Source organism: Panulirus ornatus, chromosome 38 (genome assembly GCF_036320965.1).
Source record: "Panulirus ornatus isolate Po-2019 chromosome 38, ASM3632096v1, whole genome shotgun sequence".
Classification (NCBI taxonomy): domain Eukaryota; kingdom Metazoa; phylum Arthropoda; class Malacostraca; order Decapoda; family Palinuridae; genus Panulirus; species Panulirus ornatus.
This window is the reverse complement of record NC_092261.1, coordinates 28085286-28110872: the sequence shown is the minus strand read 5'-3', so window position 1 is coordinate 28110872 and position 25587 is coordinate 28085286. Positions and strand designations below refer to the sequence as shown.

At 41.8% G+C, this 25587-nt stretch overlaps 1 protein-coding gene across 2 annotated transcripts in view; it reads right to left on the bottom strand.

The window, feature by feature from the left end:
* LOC139760937 (uncharacterized) overlaps positions 1–25587 on the bottom strand; it is a 161801-nt gene that overhangs the window by 71936 nt on the left and 64278 nt on the right. For both annotated transcript variants that reach the window (XM_071684724.1, XM_071684725.1), the window contains one exon: positions 13466–13566. In XM_071684724.1, the coding sequence (XP_071540825.1) occupies positions 13466–13555 (90 nt within the window). In that variant the 5' untranslated portion in view covers positions 13556–13566. The remainder of the gene's footprint in view (positions 1–13465; positions 13567–25587) is intronic.

Genomic DNA, 25587 nt, shown 5'->3' with positions numbered 1-25587 from the left:
ATGTGTGGAAGTCAAGAACATTATCTCGGAAAGCAAAAATGGGTATGTTTGAAGGAATAGTGGTTCCAACAATGTTGTATGGTTGCAAGGCGTGGACTATGGATAGAGTTGTGCGCAGGAGGATGGATGTGCTGGAAATGAGATGTTTGAGGACAATGTGTGGTGTGAGGTGGTTTGATCGAGTAAGTAACGTAAGGGTAAGAGAGATGTGTGGAAATAAAAAGAGCGTGGTTGAGAGAGCAGAAGAGGGTGTTTTGAAATGGTTTGGGCATATGGAGAGAATGAGTGAGGAAAGATTGACCAAGAGGATATATGTGTCGGAGGTGGAGGGAACGAGGAGAAGAGGGAGACCAAATTGGAGGTGGAAAGATGGAGTGAAAAAGATTTTGTGTGGTCGGGGCCTGAACATGCAGGAGGGTGAAAGGAGGGCAAGGAATAGATTGAATTGGAGCGATGTGGTATACCGGGGTTGACGTGCTGTCAGTGGATTGAATCAAGGCATGTGAAGCGTCTGGGGTAAACCATGGAAAGCTGTGTAGGTATGTATATTTGCGTGTGTGGACGTATGTATATACATGTGTATGGTGGTGGGTTGGGCCACTTCTTTCGTCTATTTCCTTGCGATACCTCGCAAACGCGGGAGACAGCGACAAAGCAAAAAAAAAAAAAAAAAAAATATATATATACATACATATGTGAGAAGGAGATGGAGTGATTATTTTGAAGGCTTGTTGAATATGTTTGATGATAGAGTGGCAGATATAGGGTGTTTTGGTTGAGGTGGTGTGCAAAGTGAGAGGGTTAGGGAAAATGATTTGGTAAAGAGAAGAGGTAGTAAAAGCTTTGCGGAAGATGAAAGCTGGCAAGGCAGCGGGTTTGGATGGTATTGCAGTGGAATTTATTAGAAAAGGGGCTGATTGTATTGCTGATTGGTTGGTAAGGTTATTTAATGTATGTAAGATTCATGGTGAGGTGCCTGAGGATTGGCGGAATGCGTGCATAGTGCCATTGTACAAAGGCAAAAGGGATAAGAGTGAGTGCTCAAATTACAGAGGTATAAGTTTGCTGAGTATTCCTGGTAAATTATATGGGAGGGTATTGATTGAGAGGGTGAAGGCATGTACAGAGCATCAGATTGGAGAAGAGCAGTGTGGTTTCAGACGTGGTAGAGGATGTGTGGATCAGGTGTTTGAAGAATGTACGTGAAAAATAATTAGAAAAGCAAATGGATTTGTATGTAGCATTTATGGATCTGGAGAAGGCATATGATAAGACTTGATAGAGATGCTCTGTGGAAGGTATTAAGAATATATGGTGTGGGAGGCAAGTTGTTAGAAGCAGTGAAAAGTTTTTATCGAGGAGGTAAGGCATGAGTACCTGTAGGAAGAGAGGAAAGTGATTGGTTCTCAGTGAATGTAGGTTTGCGGCAGGGGTGTGTGATGTCTCCATGGTTGTTTAATTTGTTTATGGATGGGGTTGTTAGGAAGGTGAATACAAGAGTTTTGGAAAGAGGGGCAAGTATGCAGTCTGTTGTGGATGAGAGAGCTTGGGAAGTGAGTCAGTTTTTGTTCGCTGATGATACAGCGCTGATGGCTGATTCATGTGAGAAACTGCAGAAGCTGGTGACTGAGTTTGGTAAAATGTGTGAAAGAAGAAAGTCGAGAGTAAATGTGAATAAGAGCAAGGTTATTAGGTACAGTAGGGATGAGGGTCAAATCAATTGGGAGGTAAGTTTGAATGGAGAAAAACTGGAGGAAGTGAAGTGTTTTCGATATCTGGGAGTGGATTTGGCAGCGGATGGAACCATGGAAGTGGAAGTGAATCATAGGGTGGGGGAGTGGGCAAAAATTCAGGGAGCCTTGAAGAATGTGTGGAAGTCGAGAACATTATCTCGGAAAGCAAAAATGGCTATGTTTGAAGGAATAGTAGTTCCAACAATGTTGTATGGTTGCGAGGTGTGGGCTATGGATAGAGTTGTGTGCAGGAGGGTGGATGTGCTGGAAATGAGATGTTTGAGGACAATATGTGGTGTGAGGTGGTTTCATCGAGTAAGTAATAATAGGGTAAGAGAAATGTGTGGAAATAAAAAGAGTGTGGTTGAGAGAGCAGAAGAGGGTGTTTTGAAATGGTTTGGTCACATGGAGAGAATGAGTGAGAAAAGATTGACCAAGAGGATATATGTGTCAGAGGTGGAGGGAACAAGGAGAAGTGGGAGACCAAATTGGAGGTGGAAAGATGGAGTGAAAAAGAGTCTGAGTGATCGGGGCCTGAACATGCAGGAGGGTGAAAGGCGTGCAAGGAATAGAGAGAGTGAATTGGAACGATGTCGTATACCGGGGTCGACGTGCTGTCAATGGATTGAACCAGGGCATGTGAAGCGTCTCGGGTAAACCATGGAAAGTTCTGTGGGGCCTCGATGCGGAAAGGGAGCTGTGGTTTCGGTGCATTATTACATGACAGCTAGAGACTGAGTGTGAACGAATGGGGCCTTTGTTGTCTTTTCCTAGCGCTACCTCGCACACATGAGGGGAGAGGGGGTTGTTATTCCATGTGTGGCGAGGTGGCGATGGGAATCAATAAGGGCAGACAGTATGAATTATGTACATGTGTATATATGTATATGTCAGTGTGTGTATATATATGTATACATTGAGATGTATAGGTATGTATATTTGCGTGTGTGGATGTGTATGTATATAAATGTGTATGTGGGTGGGTTGGGCCATTCTTTCGTCAGTTTCCTTGTGCTACCTCGCTAACGCGGGAGACAGCGACAGAGCAAATATAAATATGTATGTATATACGCAAATGTTGATATGTATATGTACGTCCATGTGTGTGTATGTATATATCAGAGATGTATCGGATATCTGAATTCAGAGATCCGCAGATGCGGATGTGTAGGCGGATATCATGCTTACATATTTTGTGAGTGCGGATGCAGATGTCAGATTCTAAAACAGCTGATCTGGATGTGGATACCTTTAGAATATTTTGTTATATATCTTCATAGATTAGGAAATATTCATTCGTTTTAGAACATCAGTCATTTCCAAACGGTAGCTACTTACATTACAAAGTCTGTGTGATTGTATTTTCTTATTGTTATGATGAGTTTCAGCCACACAAGTTGTGTGTTACCAGGCTGTGTGATGGGTCCTAACTCATTGTGCATCCCACAAACCACTTTTCCCAACCTCCACCCTTTGAAAGTGGCTAACTTAACTCCTAATCTATTACAAGCTATTCTTTCACCACTTAGTCATTCAGTATTCAAAAGTTCAAGATAGGCAAGTTTTTCTTCAAAAACAAATGTTTCTCTGCTTTTCCTGCTAAAAGTTGCTTAGGTTTTGCATCACAGATCAAGTCGGCACCAGTGAATAGCTGCTCACTAGGAACACTGCTTGGGGGAGAGCAAAGATATTGGCAAGCAACCTTTGCCAAATCAATTCTCTTACCTTTCCACCATCACAAACTGTCTTCACTTGTTCCACTGACTCTCTTCTCCTTGTGATACCTCTCAATATCTTCCATTGCACTCTCCCTTGCTGCATGTGTCTCTTCCACTTCATCATCACTACTGGAAGCACAAATAGAGGTCATTACTTCATCTGATCTTCCATAGGTGTTGGATGTGTTAACTGTTTGTTTTGTCGTCTCTTCTTCGTTTTCTAGTTGTTCATTGTCTTCATTTGCCTTGGTGCTCAGATGAGTCAGCTCTTCACATAGTCTGGTAACTGAGGGTTTCACTTGATCAGTGATGTGAGAAGAGGAAAAGATTTTACTTTTATATCTTGGATAAAGATACGTTGCAACTCTGTACAAATCTTCACTTTCAAGCCAGGAAAATCTTTTTTTAACATCAGCTCATACTGTTTGTTTCATGATGTTTACAACCTGTGTTACTTTTTAATCTTGGGGTGGCTCAATCAATCATTCGATATCTGGTTCAGAGCCTGAAACTTTTGATGCACTTGGCTGAAGAGTGGTTTTCAAGGAAACTACAGGAGGTATCACATTACCTACTGTAGATGTTGGGCCACTCAATCTTTTAGTGATATCTTCATAAGGTTCTCAAGCTTTTGCACATTTGGACATTATTAACCATTCAGTGGGGCTGAGCTGCTTTATTTTGGAGTTGGTAACAGCATACAAACATAGTGACTCCTTTATTTCTAGTGTTCTTTTCACCATGTACAAGGTGCTGTTCCCCTTTGTGGGTGTATCATGGACAACACATAGGCTGGGTTCTTACAGCCTGTCCTGTTCATCTTGTGCCATCGCTGAGTGATGAACATGAGTAGCAATGTCACGACTTTTCTGAACTATCTTGTCTATTTTATCCTGTGATGATATTCCAGTTTTAACGACCAGTATTTTATGCATGGTACAACTCAAATCATTTACAACTGACAGGAATAGAGCTCTTTTCATTTTTGCTCTAGCATCATGCAAAACACAGTGCACATTTATACTAGAAATGTCCAACTCCATCAACAAATCATCAAACTTTCTAGAGATATTCTCTCCTGAGTGCCGTTCTTGAAGTGGTCCAGCACCTAACACAAAGTTCATTCTTTCAAAGTCCTTATTGATAGCATGTGCAGTTAGAGTGAGCAATGAAACTCATGCTGGGTTATGTGACCACACATCAGTTGTGAAGGAAATCTTGCTGTCCTGCTTCACTACATCAATCAATCCTTTTATTTAACTGAAAACAGGCTCAGACATGTCTTTGCATATCAATGAGGGACAAAAGTTTTGCTGCTTCAGCCTGTATTGTGAAGCAGCTTCAGCCATCAGTCTCATGATACTAAGTCCTAAACATGAATGAGTGGTAAATCATTCATTACTAATACTTCTGCTACATAATTATCCAGTTTCTTTGATTTAAAGTTAAGAGCATTCCAGTTTTCCACTTTGAAAATATTCTTCAACATTTCTTTGCTTAATGTCTGACTTCACTTTTGTCTTTTGTCTGTAGTTTCTCCTCTAACTTCTTTCTTTCTTCTGCTTCTAACTCTTCAAACTGTTCTTTGCACAATAATTTCAAATGATTTTTTCAAAGATGTAGTTCCACATCCCTTTCGTGAATAATCTTTTTTGCACAAAAGACACTGCACTAAGTTATTTGGTTGTTCCATGAAGTACTTCCACATTTGACAGTTTCATGATGCTATTGTACATAAAAAAATGAGAATCAGTAAGGCTTAGTAAACTTGATTATTTCACTTCAAGCAGTGAGATCGAGTGACACACTGCCCACCCCTGAGGCAAGCTCCTCTACACTGAGGCCAGTGTGTGGAGACTCATATGACTCAAGCCAGCTCCCCCACAACACTTTATAATGGAGTGATCAGAAGCGCTCAGCACTGCCAGATCTTGTTTTTCAGTCTTCTTTGGTATATCCACCACATCCCTATGTGTGTGGTAAAGATGCAGATGTTTAACAAATTGCAAATGTAGATGCAGATGTTTATTTTATCACAAACACAGATGCGGATGTGGATGTGGATTCAAAAAATGATGTGAATGTTCCATGGATGCTGATATCCAACACATCATTAACACAGGAAACTGCAATCGTTTTTTTTTTTTTTTTTTTTTGCTTTGTCGCTGTCTCCCACGTTTGCGAGGTAGCGCAAGGAAATAGACGAAAGAAATGGCCCAACCCACCCCCATACACATGTATATACATACGTCCACACACACAAATATACATACCTACACAGCTTTCCATGGTTTACCCCAGACGCTTCACATGCCTTGATTCAATCCAGTGACAGCACGTCAACCCCGGTATACCACATCGATCCAATTCACTCTATTCCTTGCCCTCCTCTCACCCTCCTGCATGTTCAGGCCCCGATCACACAAAATCTTTTTCACTCCATTTTTCCACCTCCAATTTGGTCTCCCACTTCTCCTCGTTCCCTCCACCTCCGACACATATATCCTCTTGGTCAATCTTTCCTCACTCATTCTCTCCATATGCCCAAACCATTTCAAAACACCCTCTTCTGCTCTCTCAACCACGCTCTTTTTCTTTCCACACATCTCTCTTACCCTTACATTACTTACTCGATCAAACCACTTCACACCACACATTGTCCTCAAACATCTCATTTCCAGCACATCCACCCTCCTGCGCACAACTCTATCCATAGCCCACACCTCGCAACCATACAACATTGTTGGAACCACTATTCCTTCAAACATACCCATTTTTGCTTTCCGAGATAATGTTCTCGACTTCCACACATTCTTCAAGGCTCCCAGAATTTTCGCCCCCTCCCCCACCCTATGATCCACTTCCGCTTCCATGGTTCCATCCGCTGCCAGATCCACTCCCAGATATCTAAAACACTTTACTTCCTCCAGTATCAAGTATAACAAATAAATGAAATAATAAATAACATATCTATCTTTACCTGTGATGCCAGTTTCCTCCACAAACTCCCTCACATACACCATACTACCCAATCTTCCACCATTTATCTCCCTCCAGTGCTCTTCCACTCTATTTCCCCATGTCAGAAGTGGTCATGCCAACCCCTGTAATTGTGCTATCATACACTCTCACCATAAATTCTCCATCTTGCATTCTTTCCACATGCCAAAACCACCTCAAAGTTTTACATTTTACCAATTTGACAACTCCATGATTCAAAGCCCTTTGCATTCCCTGCCATACCAAATCTGTCAGACACCCTTCAAGTCTTTCTTCACTCCATCTAGTTATACTACATGTATCTCTCAATATCTCATTTAAACGTCCTAGATTATAACCTCTGTGACTAATTCCATGTCCATGTTTTGGCTGCACAGGTCAGGGTTGGGATGACTATGCTGTCCCTCAATCCTTTCTTATTTCCATACTTATGCCTCTGCCCTTCATTATTCAAAGGGACCTAATTCTTCTACCCTGTATTGCTCTCTCACTTATCTCTCCTTCCCTATCTCCAAGCTATTGCTCTCTCACTTATCTCTCCTTCCATATCTCCAAGCTATTGCTCTCTCACTTATCTCTCCTTCCGTATCTCCGAACTTACCCAAGACAGCTCCCAATTACTCTTCCAATCTTTCTACCCCCATATCTAAAACACAGTTTAGTACACTGTCTTCTCTCACTCTATAGGGCTTTGCAAAACCTATACTTTCACTCTGTTTCCATTCAAACACCATTACTTTACTTTTTATTCACATTTACCTTCGATTCCCTACAATGACATACATCATAAAGTACATTTTCAACCTTCTGCTACTCCTCTCCATTCTCAGGGAAATATAAAAATATCTGCAAACAGGCTTGTCTCTAGTTACCATACCTCACCACCACATTCCATCCCTGCACCCTCTTTCCCTAGTTTTGCTTTCACCTCTAATATCACTCCATCCATATACATATATGCTGAAAAGCCATGGTGATATCACATAGCCCTGCCTCCCACCCATATTTATACCAAAACTTTCACTTAATTCTCCAACCACTCCTACACATGCACTTGCTACTCTAATGAAGGCTTTCACACTCTCTAATTAGTTGTCCCACTACCCGACACATCCTTAACACATTCCACTCAACTCTGTTATATGCTTTATCCAGATCCATAAAAGCCGCATACAGCTTCTTATCTTTTGCTGCATAATTTCCCACAATCATTCTTACCAAAAATCTGATCCACACATCCCCTACCTTTCCTAAAACCCCCTTGCTCCTACCTTATTCTCCATTCAGACACTTCCATTGCTTTATCGATCAACACTCTTATGCACACTTTCTTGGTATATTTAAACTTATTCCCCTATAATTGCTACATACATCCTTAGCACCTTTTCCACTGAAGGAAAAATAATAGCTTTCATCCAGTCCTCAAGCACAACCTTCTGTTTCCATGAAAAATTACATATCAAATGTCTTTACTCCATCAAACCTTCTTCATACTTAAACATTTCAGTTGTAATCCCATCAATTTCCTACCTTCAGCCTCACTGTAGCCCTTTTAACTTGACTTCTTGCTAAAGGGCCCTGCATTTGTATCCTTTTCCTTCCATCCTCCATGCCCATGCATGCATTCTCATTTACTCATTAATAAATTTATAAACTGTGTCATGTGTCTAGGTGTATACACAATGCAATCAAACCCATAATAAATTATAAGTAACACATATTCATGCCATGCCACCAGCACAGACCCTCCCCTGTCCACTCAATACCGTCCCACACCAACATAGAAAGTGTACTATTTATTTTGGTATTTTTTAATACAGTATTTATTTATTTATTATCCTTTGTCGCTGTCTCCCTCATTAGTGAGGTAGCGCAAGAAAACAGAACGAAAGAATGGCCCAACCCACCACATACACATGTATATACATACAAGTCCACACATGCACATATACATACCTATACATTGCAACATATACATAGATATAAATATGCAAACATCTACATATATACACATGTACATAATTCATACTTGCTGCCTATATTCATTCCCATCACAACCCAGCCACACATGAAGTGACAACACCCTTCCCCCGCACACGTGTGAGGTAATGCTGGGAAAAGACAACAAAGGCCACATTCGTTCACACTCAGTCTCTAGCTGTCGTGTATAATGCACTGATACCACAGCTCCCTTTCCACATCTCGGTCCTACAGAATTTTCCATGGTTTACCCCAGACGCTTCACGTGCCCTGGTTCAACCACTGACAGCACATCAACCCCGGTATACCACACTGTTCCAATTCACTCTATTCCTTGCACATCTTTCACCCTCCTGCATGTTCAGGCCCTGATCGCTCAAAATCTTTTTCACCCAATCCTTCTCCCTCCAATTTGGTCTCCCACTTCTCCTCGTTCCCTCCACCTCCGACACATATATCCTCTTGGTCAATCTTTCCTCACTCATTCTCTCCATGTGACCAAACCATTTCAACACACCCTCTTCTGCTCTCTCAACCACACTCTTCTTATTTCCACACATCTCTCTTACCCTTTCATTACTTAATCGATCAAACAACATCACACCACATATTGTCCTCAAGCATCTCTTTTCCAACACCCCCACCCTCCTCCGCACAACCCTATCTATAGCCCACGCCTTGCATCCATATAACACTGTTGGAACCACTATTCCTTCAAACATGCCCATTTTTGCTTTCCAAGATAATGTTCTCACCTTCCACACATTTTTCAACGCTCCCAAAACTTTCACACCCTCCCCCACCATGTGACTCACTTTCACTTCCATGGTTCCATCTGCTGCCAAATCACTCCCATATATTCTAAAACACTTCACTCCTCCAGTTATTTTTAATACAGTATTTATTTATTTATTATCCTTTGTCGCTGTCTCCCACATTAGCGAGGAAGCGCAAGGAAACAGACGAAAGAATGGCCCAACCCACCACATACACATGTATATACATACACATCTACATACACAAAATATACATACCTATACATCTCAACGTATACATATATATACACACACAGACATATACATATATACACATGTACATAATTCATACTGTCTGCCTTTATTCATTCCCATTGCCACCTCAACACACATGAAATAACAGCCCCCTCCCCCCTCATGTGTGCGAGGTAGCGCTAGGAAAAGACAACAAAGGCCACATTCGTTCACACTCAGTCTCTAGCTGTCGTGTATAATGCACTGATACCACAGCTCCCTTTCCACATCCAGGCCCTACAGAACTTTCTATGGTTTACCCCAAACGCTTCACATGCCCTGGTTCAATCCACTGACAGCACGTCGACCCCAGTATACCACATTGTTCCAATTCACTCTATTCCTTGCCCGCCTTTCACCCTCCTGCATGTTCAGGCCCCAATCACTCAAAATCTTTTTCACCCAATCCTTCTCCCTCCAATTTGGTCTCCCACTTCTCCTCGTTCCCTCCACCTCCGACACATATATCCTCTTGGTCAATCTTTCCTCACTCATTCTCTCCATGTGACCAAACCATTTCAACACACCCTCTTCTGCTCTCTCAACCACACTCTTCTTATTTCCACACATCTCTCTTACCCTTTCATTACTTAATCGATCAAACAACATCACACCACATATTGTCCTCAAGCATCTCTTTTCCAACACCCCCACCCTCCTCCGCACAACCCTATCTATAGCCCACGCCTTGCATCCATATAACACTGTTGGAACCACTATTCCTTCAAACATGCCCATTTTTGCTTTCCAAGATAATGTTCTCACCTTCCACACATTTTTCAACGCTCCCAAAACTTTCACACCCTCCCCCACCATGTGACTCACTTTCACTTCCATGGTTCCATCTGCTGCCAAATCCACTCCCATATATCTAAAACACTTCACTTCCTCCAGTTTTTCTCCATTCAAACCTTCTTCATACTTAAACATTTCAGTTGTAATCCCATCAATTTCCTACCTTCAGCCTCACTGTAGCCCTTTTAACTTGACTTCTTGCTAAAGGGCCCTGCATTTGTATCCTTTTCCTTCCATCCTCCATGCCCATGCATGCATTCTCATTTACTCATTAATAAATTTATAAACTGTGTCATGTGTCTAGGTGTATACACAATGCAATCAAACCCATAATAAATTATAAGTAACACATATTCATGCCATGCCACCAGCACAGACCCTCCCCTGTCCACTCAATACCGTCCCACACCAACATAGAAAGTGTACTATTTATTTTGGTATTTTTTAATACAGTATTTATTTATTTATTATCCTTTGTCGCTGTCTCCCTCATTAGTGAGGTAGCGCAAGAAAACAGAACGAAAGAATGGCCCAACCCACCACATACACATGTATATACATACACATCTACATACACAAAATATACATACCTATACATCTCAACGTATACATATATATACACACACAGACATATACATATATACACATGTACATAATTCATACTGTCTGCCTTTATTCATTCCCATTGCCACCTCAACACACATGAAATAACAGCCCCCTCCCCCCTCATGTGTGCGAGGTAGCGCTAGGAAAAGACAACAAAGGCCACATTCGTTCACACTCAGTCTCTAGCTTTCATGTAATAATGCACCGAAACCACAGCTCCCTTTCCACATCCAGGCCCTACAGAACTTTCTATGGTTTACCCCAAACGCTTCACATGCCCTGGTTCAATCCACTGACAGCACGTCGACCCCAGTATACCACATTGTTCCAATTCACTCTATTCCTTGCCCGCCTTTCACCCTCCTGCATGTTCAGGCCCTGATCGCTCAAAATCTTTTTCACCCAATCCTTCTCCCTCCAATTTGGTCTCCCACTTACACTCAACCACATATTGTCCTCAAGCATCTCTTTTCCAACACCCCCACCCTCCTCCGCACAACCCTATCTATAGCCCACGCCTTGCATCCATATAACACTGTTGGAACCACTATTCCTTCAAACATGCCCATTTTTGCTTTCCAAGATAATGTTCTCACCTTCCACACATTTTTCAACGCTCCCAAAACTTTCACACCCTCCCCCACCATGTGACTCACTTTCACTTCCATGGTTCCATCTGCTGCCAAATCCACTCCCATATATCTAAAACACTTCACTTCCTCCAGTTTTTCTCCATTCAAACTTACCTCCCAATTGACTTGACCCTCAACCCTACTGTACCTAATAACCTTGCTCTTATTCACATTTTCTTCTTTCACACACTTTACCAAACTCAGTCACCAGCTTCTGTAGTTTCTCACCAGAATCAGCCACCAGCGCTGTATCATCAGGGAACAACAACTGACTCACTTCCCAAGCCCTCTCATCCACAACAGACTGCATACTTGCCCCTCTCTCCAAAACTCTTGCATTCACCTCCCTGACAAACCCCATCCATAATTTAATGATACTCTCTCAACCCTAGCCTAATCAGGTATTCTGTAAGGAATATTGATTGTCTTGTAAATATGTGTAAAGGTTAATGACAAGAGACACAGGTATTCTTTCCTGTGCTTTCTCTCTCACTTCAAAAAGAGACACTCAAAATACAGAAAGTATAAAAATATGCCGTAACTAATTTCATGATTCAAGTTCCTTCTTTCTATTCTTTGAACAGCTACAGAAATGTCATAACAGTCTTAAAAGCCTGATCCTTGAGCTCGTTTCTTCCAAAGAATCAGTTACTTTGTGGAACCATGATTCATAGCACCTTTAAGATAGATATTCCATTGAGCTGTCACTGTTCTACCTAATATACAAAAAATTAGCGAAAGATAACCACCTCCAATCATTATTTTCATTCCTGTGAACATTTTCTTCAATAAATCACTCTAAACTGACTGTTCATGGGCTTGCAGTTCAGTGTTTACTTCATTTCACTTAGTTGACATATTATCTGTTTTTGATAAAAGGTCATGTCTAAACCACCTCACAAAGGAACCTACCAGATCCAAGAGTACCCACTAGACATAAGGTCCAGACTTTACCCTAGAGTCTCTTCTACATGAATGAAACCCAGTCTTATGACTGTATCAGCCAGCACTTGAAGCTTCCAAAAAGAAGATATCTAAAAAAAAGTACTCCTAAGTAAGATATTGGAGTAATCAGTATGGACCTTCCCAGTATGGAATCTAGATTGAGCAGAAATGATAAATTTCTCATGGAAAGGGGATGACGTTGAGAAAGATCTATCTAAAGAGAAAAATGCATTAACACTCAAAATAGAAAAAAGGTTAATTTCCAAGCTGAAAAAACGTCAAAACAAAAAAAAAAAAAACAGAAAGAAATGCTAATATGCTCAGAACTATTTGGAGTGTTTGTATGGACTAATATAACCCTCCAGTTTTGTGAAGAAACATACATCTTGAGAAGCAAGTTACACAGTAAAAACACTTTAAATTCAAAAATTTGAATTGGTCATAAAAGGAAAGAAGGGGGAGAGCAAGTGAAATAGTATAAATCAACTGTTATGTCCCTTTACTGAGTTTAGTATAAATCAACTGTTATGACCCTTTACTGACTTACCATGATTTCACCTTTTGCAATCATACTAAGCATCTCAATTAACCTCAAAAAACATTTCTTCATCAAATCAAGACAAGAAATGTAAAGGAGAAGACTGAATGCAGGGTATCAAGGACCAAAGGATACATATTTTGCTAATATGGAACATGCAGCATAAAAACATAAGAAAACACAGGTACAGATATATGTGATATTGCAAGGAAAACACCAGGGAAAGGAGTGGATTCAAAACAGTTCTCCCCAGAATTAGAAGTGCCAAGAAGAATCCTGTGGAGCTGAACATGTTCACTGCACAATGGCCCTACAATTGATGAAAGGGCAGCCAAAAGTCCTCAAAGTGAGGGACAATTACATCTTACAGCCCTTATAAGGAAAATCAAGACTCATTTATAGCACTCAGATGAATCCCATTACAGGAATTCATTCAGTAAATTTAAACAAGACAAAAATACAACCATACCGAATGGCGCAACGTTGACATAATCCTGGTGAGAACTTCATGATGATCAGTCCATGCTACAAGAAGGTTAATGTCATCGTGCTCAGCCATATTGTAATTCACTGAAAGAGAAATATAACATATGAAATGAAAACCATAATATAAATGTACAGTAAAGTTTTCATATATATTATCATAAAGACATGAAACACTATGGTAAACAGGAAAGAGCCTTCTAAATAAAATAGTACAATGTCAGAAAAAGTCCTAGTCCGTCCCCCATACATTTTCAAAAGCAAAACAAGGCTAAGTGTATTGTGGGTACAAGCATAAAATGCTCTCAGGGAGAAATCATAGTACATCTGGTCACTGAAACCAGTGTTTTTAATAGGTTGAGCATAGGCAGCCAATCTCTGTATACCTAAGGCTGTCTTTAAGGAAGTATGTTCTTTCTTCAATCCTCCTGGCTTCCGTTCCATTTTGACAATTTTGCTTCTCTTTATTTATTTGTTTTGCTTTGTCGCTGTCTCCCACATTAGCGAGGAAGCGCAAGGAAACAGACGAAAGAATGGCCCAACCCACCCACATACACATGTATATACATACACATCTACATACACAAAATATACATACCTATACATCTCAACGTATACATATATATACACACACAGACATATACATATATACACATGTACATAATTCATACTGTCTGCCTTTATTCATTCCCATTGCCACCTCAACACACATGAAATAACAGCCCCCTCCCCCCTCATGTGTGCGAGGTAGCGCTAGGAAAAGACAACAAAGGCCACATTCGTTCACACTCAGTCTCTAGCTTTCATGTAATAATGCACCGAAACCACAGCTCCCTTTCCACATCCAGGCCCTACAGAACTTTCTATGGTTTACCCCAAACGCTTCACATGCCCTGGTTCAATCCACTGACAGCACGTCGACCCCAGTATACCACATTGTTCCAATTCACTCTATTCCTTGCCCGCCTTTCACCCTCCTGCATGTTCAGGCCCCAATCACTCAAAATCTTTTTCACTCCATCTTTCCACCTCCAATTTAGTCTCTCACTTCTCCTCGTTCCCTCCACCTCTGACACATATATCCTCTTGGTCAATCTTTTCTCACTCATTCTCTCCATGTGACCAAACCATTTCAAAACACCCTCTTCTGCTCTCTCAACCACACTCTTTTTATTACCACACATCTCTCTTACCCTATTATTACTTAATCAAACCACCTCACACCACATATTGTCCTCAAAAAACATCTCATTTCCAGCACATCCACCCTCCTCCGCACAACTCTATCAATAGCCCACGCCTCGCAACCATTCAACATTGTTGGAACCACTATTCCTTCAAACATACCCATTTTTGCTTTCCGAGAAAATGTTCTTGACTTCCAAACATTCTTCAAGGCTCCCAGAACTTTCGCCCCCTTCCCCACCCTGTGATTCACTTCTGTTTCCATGGTTCCATTTGCAGCCAAATCTACTCCCAGATATCTAAAACACTTCATTTCCTCCAGTTTTTCCTCATTCAAACTTACCTCCCAATTGATATGTCCCTCAACCCTACTGTACCTAATAACCTTGCTCTTATTCACATTTACTCTTAACTTTCTTCTTTCACACACTTTACCAAGCTCAGTCAACAGCTTCTGCAGTTTCTTACCCGAATCAGCCACCAGTGCTGTATCATCAGTGAACAACAACTGACTCACTTCCCAAGCTCTCTCATCTATACCAGACTGCATACTTGCCCCTCTTTCCAAAACTCATGCATTCACCTCCCTAACAACCCCATTCATAAACAAATTAAACAACCATGGAGACATCACACACCCCTACCGCAAACCAACATTCACTGAGAACCAATCACTTTCCTCTCTTCCTACATGTACACATGCCTTACATCCTCGATAAAAGCTTTTCACTGCTTCTAACAACTTACCTCCCACTCCATAAATTCTTAATACCTTCCACAGAGTATCTCTATCAACTCTATCATATGCCTTTTCCAGATCCATAAATGCTACATACAAATCCATTTGCTTTTCTAAGTATTTCTAACATACATTTTTCAAAGCAAACACCTGATCCACACATCCTCTACCACTTCTGAAGCCACACTGCTCTTCCCCAATCTGATGCTCTGTGCATGCCTTTACCCTCTCACTCAATACCCTCCCATATAAATTCCCAGGAATACTCAACAAACTTATACCTCTGTAATTTGAGCACTCATTCTTATCGCCTTTGCCTTTGTACAATGGCACTTTGCAAGCATTTCTCCAGTCCTCAGGTACCTCATCATGAGCCATACATACATTAAATATCCTTAACAACCAGTCAACAATACAATCACCCCTCCTTTTTTAATAAATTCCACTGCACTACCATCCAAATCCACTGCCTTGCCAGCTTTCATCTTCCACAAAGCTTTTACTACCTCTTCTCTGTTTACCAAATCACTCTCCCTAACCCTCTCACTTTGCACACCACCTCAAACAAAACACCCTATGTCTGCCACTCTATTATCAAACACATTCAACAAACCTTCAAAATACTCACTCCATCTCCTTCTCACATCACCACTACTTGTCATCACCTCCCCATTTGCCTCCTTCACTGATGTTCCCATTTGTTCCCTTGTCTTATGCACTTTATTTACCTCCTTCCAAAACATCTTTTTATTCTCCCTAAAATTTAATGATACTCTCTCACCCCAACTCTCATTTGCCCTCTTTTTTGCCTCTTGCACCTTAATAATTATGATTCTTTTTTATATTCATTTCATTTTGCTTTGTCGCTGTCTCCCACATTAGCGAGGTAGCGCAAGGAAACAGACGAAAGAATGGCCCAACCCACCCACATACACATGTATATACATACATGTCCACACACGCACATATACATACCTACACATCAAAACGTATCCATATATATACACACACAGACATATACATATATACACATGTACAAAATTCATACTGTCTGCTTTTATTCATTCCCATCGCCACCTCGCCACACACGAAATAACAACCCCCTCCACCCTCATGTGTGTGAGGTAGCGCTAGGAAAAGACAACAAAGGCACCATTCGTTCACACTCAGTCTCTAGCTGTCATGTAATAATGCACCGAAACCACAGCTCCCTTTCCATATCCAGGCCCCACAAAACTTTCCATGGTATAACCCATACGCTTCACATGCCCTGGTTCAATCCATTGACAGCACGTCGACACCGGTATACTACATTGTTCCAATTCACTCTATTCCTTGCATGCCTTTCACCCTCCTGCATGTTCAGGCCCCAATCACTCAAAATCTTTTTCACTCTATCCTTCCATCTCCAATTTGGTCTCCCACTTCTCCTCATTCCCTCCACCTCTGACACATATATCCTCTTTGTCAATCTTTCCTCACTCATTTTCTCCATGTGACCAAACCATTTCAATACACCCTCTTCTGCTCACTCAACCACCCCTCTTTTTATTACCACACATCTCTCTTACCCTTTCCTTACTTACTCAATCAAACCACTTAACACCAAATAATGTCCTAAAACATCTCATTTCCAACACATCCACCCTCCTCTGCACAACCCTATCTATAGCCCATGCCTTGCATCCATATAACATTGTAGGAACTACTACTACTTCAAACATACACAATTTTGCTTTCTGAGATAATATTCTCGACTTCCACATATTTTTCAATACTAACAGAACTTTCGCCCCCTCCCCCACCCTGTGATTCACTTCCACTTCCATGGTTCCATCCACTGCCAAATCCACTCCCAGATATCTTAAACACTTCACTTCCTCCAGTTTTTCTCTTTTCAAACTTACCTACCAACTGACTTGTCCCTCAGCCCTACTGTACCTAATAACCTTGCTCTTATTCACATTTACTCTCAGCTTTCTTCTTTCACACACTTTACCAAACTCAGTCACCAGCTTCTGCAGTTTCTTACCCAAATCAGCCACCGGGACTGTATCATCAGCGAACAACAACTGACTCACTTCCCAAGCCCTTTCATCCGCAACAGACTGCATACTTGCCCCTCTCTCCAAAACTCTTGCATTCACCTCCCTAACAACCCCATCCATAAACATATTAAACAACCATGGAGACATCACACACCCCTCCCGCAAACCGACATTCACTGAGAACCTATCACTTTCCTCTGTTCCTACTCATACACATGCCTTACATCCTCGATACAAACTTTTCACTGCTTCTAACAACTTGCCTCCAACACCATGTACTCTTAATACTTTCCACAGAGCATCTCTATCAACTCTATCATATGCCTTCTCCTGATCCATAAATGCTACATACAAATCCACTTGTTTTTCTAAGTATTTCTCACATAAATTCTTCAAAGCAAACACCTGATCCACACATACTCTACCACTTCTGAAACCACACTGCTTTTACCCAATCTGATGCTCTGTCAATGCCTTCCTTACCCTCTTTACCCTCCTATATATTTTCTCAACAAACTTATACCTCTGTAATTATTTGAGCACTCACCTTCATCCCCTTTGCCTTTGTACAATGGCATTATGCATGCATTCTGCCAATCCTCAGGCACTTCACCATGAGTCATACATACAGTGAATATCCTCTCCAACCAGTCAACAACACAGTCACCCCCCTTTTCAATAAATTCCACTGCAATACCATCCAAAACTGCCACCTTGCCGGATTTCATCTTCTGCAAAGCTTTCACTACCTCTTCTCTGTTTACCAAACCATTCTCCCTGACCCTTTCACACTACCTCGACCAAAACACCCTATATCTGCCAATCTATCATTAAACACATTCAACAAAACTTCAAAATACTCACTCCATTTCCTTCTCACTTCACCATTAGCCCCCTTCACCAAATGTTTCCATTTGTTCTCTTGTCTTAAGCACTTTATTTACCTCCTTCCAAAACATCCTTTTATTCTCCCAAAAATTTAATGATACTCCCTCACCCCAACTCTCATTTGCCCTCTTTTTCACCTCTTGCACCTTTCTGTTGGCCTCCTGCTTCTTTCTTTTATACATCTCCTAGTAATTTGCACTATTTCTCTGCAAAAATCATCCAAATGCCTCTCTTCTCTTTCACTAATAATCTTACTTCTTCATCCCACCACTCATTCCCCTTTCTAATTAGCTCATGTCCCATGCTTTTCAAGCCACAAGCATCTTTTGTGAGAGCCATCAATGCTCCCCTAAATACATCCCATTCCTCCCCAACTCCCCTTACGCTCTTTGCTCTCACCTTTTTCCATTCTGCACTCAGTCTCTCTTGGTACTTCCTCACACAAGTCTCCTTCCCATGCTCACTCACTCTCACCACTCTCTTCACCCCAACATTCTCTCTTCTTTTCTGAAACCCTCTACAAATCTTCACCTTCACCTCCACAAGATAATGATCAGACATCCCTCTAGTTGCATCTCTCAGCACAGTAACCTCCAAAAGCCTCTCTTTCATGCGCCTATCAATTACCATATAATCCAATAAGGCTCTCTGGCCATCTCTCCTACTTATATATACTTATGTATATCTCTCTTTCAAATCAGGTACTCCCAATCACCAGTCCTTTTTCAGCACACAAATCTACAAGCTCTTCACCATTTCCATTTACAACACTGAACACCCCATGTACATAAAATTATTCCCTCAACTGCCACATTACTCACCTTTGCATTCAAATCACCCATCATTATAATATTCATACACACATACACAGACATATACATATATACACATGTATACATTCATAATCCCTGGGGATAGGGGAGAAAGAATACTTCCCACGCTTTCCCCATGTGTTGTAGAAGGCAACTAAAGGGGGCAGGAGCAGGGGGCTAGAACCCCCCCCCTCCTTGTACTTAAACTTTCTAAAAGGGGAAACAGAAGGAGTCACGCGGGGAGTGCTCATCCTCCTCGAAGGCTTGGATTGGGGTGTCTAAGTGTGTGTGGATGTAACCAAGAAGAGAAAAAAGGAGAGATAGGTAGTATGTTTGAGGAAAGGAACCTGGATGTTTTGGCTCTGAGTGAAATGAAGCTCAAGGGTAAAGGGGAAGAGTGGTTTGGGAATGTCTTGGGAGGAAAATCAGGGGTTAGTGAGAGGATGAGAGCAAGGGAAGAAGTAACACTACTCCTGAAACAGGAGTAGTGGGAGTATGTGATAGAGTGTAAAAAAGTAAACTCTAGATTGATATGGGTAAAACTGAAAGTGGATGGTGAGAGATAGGGGATTATTGGTGAATATGTACCTGGGCATGAGAAGAAAGATCATGGAAGGCAAGTGTCTTGGGAGCAGCTGAGTGAGTGTGTTAGTGGTTTTGATGCACGAGACCGGGTTACAGTGATGGGTGATTTCAATGCAAAAGTGAGTAATGTGGCAGTTGAGGGAATAATTGGTATACATGGGGTGTTCAGTGGTGTAAATGGAAATGGTGAAGAGCTTGTAGATTTATGTGCTGAAAAAGGACTGGTGATTGGGAATACCTGGTCTAAAAATAGAGATATACATAAGTATACATATGAAAGTAGGAGAGATGGGTAGAGAGCACTATTGGATTACATGTTAATTGATAGATGCGCAAAAGAGAGACTTTTGGATTTTAATGTGCTAAGAGGTGCCACTGGAGGGATGTCTGATCATTATCTTGTGGAGGCGAAAGTGAAGATTTGTAGAGGTTTTCAGAAAAGAAGAGAGAATGCTGGGGTGAAGAGAGTGGTGAGAGTAAGTGAGCTTGGGAAGGAGACTTGTGTGAGGAAGTACCAGGAGAGACTGAGTACAGAATGGAAAAAGGTGAGAACAAAGGACGTAAGGGGAGTGGGAGAGGAATGGGATGTATTTAAGGAAGCAGTGACGGCTTGTGCAAAAGATGCTTGTGGCATGAGAAGTGTGGGAGGTGGGCAGATTTGAAAGGGTAGTGATTGGTGGGATGAAGAAGTAAGATTATTAGTGAAAGAGAAGAGAGATGCATTTGGACGATTTTTGCAGGGAAATAATGCAAATGACTGGGAGATGTATAAAAGAAAGAGGCTGGAGGTCAAGAGAAAGGTGCGAGAGGTGAAAAAAAGGGCAAATGAGAGTTGGGGTGAGAGAGTATCATTGAATTTTAGGGAGAATAAAAAGATGTTTTGGAAGGAGGTAAATAAAGTGCGTAAGACGGGAACAAATGGGAACATCAGTGAAGGGGCTAATGGGGAGGTGATAACAAGTAGTGGTGATGTGAGAAGGAGATGGAGTGAGTATTTTGAAGGTTTGTTGAATGTGTTTGATGATAAGAGTGGCAGATGTACGGTGTTTTGGTTGAGGTGGTGTGCAAAGTGAGACGGTTAGGGAGAATGATTTGGTAAACAGAGAAGAGGTATAAAAGCTTTGCGGAAGATAAAAGCCAGCAAGGCAGCGGGTTTGGATGGTATTGCAGTGGAATGTATCAAAAAAGGGGATGACTATTGTTGACTGGTTGTTAAGATTATTTAATGTATGTATGACTCATGGTGAGGTGCCTGAGGATTGGCAGAATGCTTGCATAATGCGATTGTGCAAAGGCAAAGGGGATAAAAGTGAGTGCTCAAATTACAGAGGTATAAGTTTGTTGAGTATTCCTGGGAATTTATATGGGATGGTATTGATTGAGAGGGTGAAGGAGGTACAGAGCATCAGATTGGGGAAGAGCAGTGTGGTTTCAGAAGTGGTAGAGGATGTGTGGATCAGGTGTTTGAAGAATGTATGTGAGAAATACTTAGAAAAGCAAATGGATTTGTATGTAGCATTTATGGATCTGGAGAAGGCATATGATAGAGTTGATAGAGATGCTCTGTGGAAGGTATTAAGAATATATGGTGAGGGAGGCAAGTTGTTAGAAGCAGTGAAAAGTTTTTATCGAGGATGTAAGGCATGTGTACATGTAGGAAGAGAGGAAAGTGATTGGTTTTCAGTGAATGTTGGTTTGCGGCAGGGGTTCATCATGTCTCCATGGGTGTTTAATGTTTTATGGATAGGGTTGTTAGGGAGGTGAATGCAAGAGTTTTGGAAAGAGGGGCAAGTATGCGGTCTGTTGAGGATGAGAGAGCTTGGGAAGTGAGTCAGTTGTTGTTCGCTGATGATACAGCACTGGCGGCTGATTTGAGTGAGAAACTGCAGAAGCTGGTGACTGAGTTAAGTAAAGTGTGTGAAAGATGAAAGCTGAGAGTAAATGTGAATAATAGCAAGGTTATTAGGTACAGAAGGGTTGAGGGACAAGTCAAATGGAAGGTAACTTTGAATGGAGAGAAACTGGAGGAAATGAAGTGTTTTAGATATATGGGAGTGGATTTGACAGTGGATGGAACCATGGAAGCGAAAGTGAATCATTGAGTGGGGGAGGAGGTGAAAGTTCTGGGAGCATTGAAGAATGTGTGGAAGTCGAGAACATTATCTTGGAAAGCAAAAATGGGTATGTTTGAAGGAATAGTGGTTCCAACAATGATATATGGTTGCGAGTAAGGAAAGACTTTGAGTGATCGGGGCTTGAACATGCAGGAGGGTGAAAGGCGTGCAAGGAATAAAGGGAATTGGAATGATGTGGTATACCAGGGTCGACATGCTGTCAATGGATTGAACCAGGGAATGTGAAGCGTCTGGAGTAAACCATGGAAAGTTCTGTGGGGCCTGGATGTGGAAAGGGAGCTCTGGTTTCGGTGCATTATACATGACAGCTGGAGACTGAGTGTGAACGAATGTGGCCTTTGTTGTCTTTTCCTAGTGACACCTCATGCACATGCAGGGAGAGGGGGTTGTCATTTCATGTGTGGCGGGGTGGCAACGGGAAAGAATAAGGGCAGACAGTATGAATTATGTACATGTGTATATACATATATGTCTGTGTGTATATATACATATATTTTTTTTTTTTTTTTTTTTTTTTTTTTAATTTTCCAAAAGAAGGAACAGAGAAGAGGTCCAGGTGAGGATATTCCCTCAAAGGCCCAGTCCTCTGTTCTTAACGCTACCTCGCTATCGCGGGAAATAGCGAATAGTATGAAAAAAAAAAAAAAAAATATATATACATATATATATATATTTTTTTTCTTTTTTTGCTTTGTCGCTGTCTCCCGCGTTTGCGAGGTAGCGCAAGGAAACAGACGAAAGAAATGACCCAACCCACCCCCATACACATGTATATACATACGTCCACACACGCAAATATACATATCTACACAGCTTTCCATGGTTTACCCCAGACGCCTCACATGCCCTGATTCAATCCGCTGACAGCACGTCAACCCCGGTATACCACATCGCTCCAATTCACTCTATTCCTTGCCCTCCTTTCACCCTCCTGCATGTTCAGGCCCCGATCACACAAAATCTTTTTCACTCCATCTTTCCACCTCCAATTTGGTCTCCCTCTTCTCCTCGTTCCCTCCACCTCCGACACATATATCCTCTTGGTCAATCTTTCCTCACTCATTCTCTCCATGTGCCCAAACCATTTCAAAACACCCTCTTCTGCTCTCTCAACCACGCTCTTTTTATTTCCACACATCTCTCTTACCCTTACGTTACTTACTCGATCAAACCACCTCACACCACACATTGTCCTCATACATCTCATTTCCAGCACATCCAACCTCCTGCGCACAACTCTATCCATTGCCAACGCCTCGCAACCATACAACATTGTTGGAACCACTATTCCTTCAAACATACCCATTTTTGCTTTCCGAGATAATGTTCTCGACTTCCACACATTCTTCAAGGCTCCCAGAATTTTCGCCCCCTCCCCCACCCTATGATCCACTTCCGCTTCCATGGTTCCATCCGCTGCCAGATCCACTCCCAGATATCTAAAACACTTCACTTCCTCCAGTTTTTCTCCATATATATATATATATATATATATATATGAAAAGACTCGGAGGAGCGACAGTGTGAATAAGGAGACGAAACTACAACTGCGAGAGAAGAGAGTACGGTCAGGCCGCTGTGGACGGGAGGTGAGACTGGGACATGATCATGATAGACCGAGTAGAAGCTTCATTGGACCGCATCCGAAACCATCATTCACAGAATGGGGTTATTCAACCTCTTCTTACAGATCCTGGAGCCCCAGTCGCCCTCTGACGTCCTCGCGGCCGACACGCAGAAGATAATCCTGGAGGACTGACGCCTGTGAGACAGACATGAAAAGCCATGCCTGAGGTCGAATCTCTTCCTACGTCGTCGTTGCGCTACACTCATCATGCCGCTGCCGCAACGTCTTCAGCAACCCGGAATTATTCCCTGAAACAACGCTTGGAAGGAGGCAGAAGTGATATTGTGACAGTGATTGTGTCAGCGTCGCCTCGCCTCGCCGCAGTGTATCGAGACAGACTTCCCCAGAACTTTTTAAAGGGGAAGTAAATGTTTACAGTTGTGTTACTGGAGTGATAGTTTTCATGCATGGTGTTTTGACAAGAAAATAGTGAAGTTGGAGAAAAATGTAGCTTAGACATTGAAGCTTATTGATTCAGTGGTGAAATTGATGAGAACTGCTATTGACGTTTGTGTGAATAAATTGTACATTTCCTTTTCCATAGCCAGAGGTTGAACCATTATGTGACGTTCATTTTTTCATTCATTTCAAGCTAAAAGTTTGTTTTCTAAATTGTTTCTTACATTTTTCATATGTATATATATGTATGTGTGTGCGTGTGTGTGTGTGTGCGTGTGTGTGTGTGTGTGTGTGTGTGTGTGTGTGTGTATATATATATGTATATTATCCCTGGGGATAGGGGTGAAAGAGTGCTTCCCGCGTGTTCCTCGCGTGTCGTGGAGAGCGACTAGAGGGGACGGGAGCGGGGGGCCGGAAATCCTCCCCTCCTTGTATTAACTTTCTAAAATGGGAAACAGAAGAAGGAGTCACGCGGGGAGTGCTCATCCTCCTCGAAGGCTCAGAGTGGGGTGCCTAAATGTGTGTGGATGTAACCAAGATGTGAAAAAAGGAGAGATAGGTAGTATGTTTGAGGAAAGGAACCTGGATGTTTTGGCTCTGAGTGAAACGAAGCTCAAGGGTAAAGGGGAAGAGTGGTTTGGAAATGTCTGGGGATTGACGTCAGGGGTTAGTGAGAGGACAAGAGCAAGGGAAGGAGTAGCAATACTCCTGAAACAGGAGTTGTGGGAGTATGTCATAGAATGTAAGAAAGTAAATTCTCGATTAATATGGGTAAAATTGAAAGTTGATGGAGAGAGGTGGGTGATTATTGGTGCATATGCACCTGGGCATGAGAAGAAAGATCATGAGAGGCAAGTGTTTTGGGAACAGCTAAATGAGTGTGTTAGCGGTTTTGAGGCACGAGACCGGGTTATAGTGATGGGTGATTTGAATGCAAAGGTGAGTAATGTGGCAGTTGAGGGAATAATTGGTATACATGGGGTGTTCAGTGTTGTAAATGGAAATGGTGAAGAGCTTGTAGATTTATGTGCTGAAAAAGGACTGATGATTGGGAATACCTGGTTTAAAAAGCGAGATATACATAAGTATACTTATGTAAGTAGGAGAGATGGCCAGAGAGCGTTATTGGATTACGTGTTAATGGACAGGCGTGCGAAAGAGAGACTTTTGGATGTCAATGTGCTGAGAGGTGCAACTGGAGGGATGTCTGATCATTATCTTGTGGAGGCTAAGGTGAAGATTAGTATGGGTTTTCAGAAAAGAAGAGTGAATGTTGGGGTGAAGAAGGTGGTGAGAGTAAGTGAGCTTGGGAAGGAGACCTGTGTGAAGAAGTATCAGGAGAGACTGTGTACAGAATGGAAAAAGGTGAGAACAATGGAAGTAAGGGGAGTGGGGGAGGAATGGGATGTATTTAGGGAATCAGTGATGGATTGCGCAAAAGATGCTTGTGGCATGAGAAGAGTGAGAGGTGGGCTGTTTAGAAAGGGTAGTGAGTGGTGGGATGAAGAAGTAAGAGTATTAGTGAAAGAGAAGAGAGAGGCATTTGGACGATTTTTGCAGGGAAAAAATGCAATTGAGTGGGAGAAGTATAAAAGAAAGAGACAGGAGGTCAAGAGAAAGGTGCAAGAGGTGAAAAAAAGGGCAAATGAGAGTTGGGGTGAGAGACTATCAGTAAATTTTAGGGAGAATA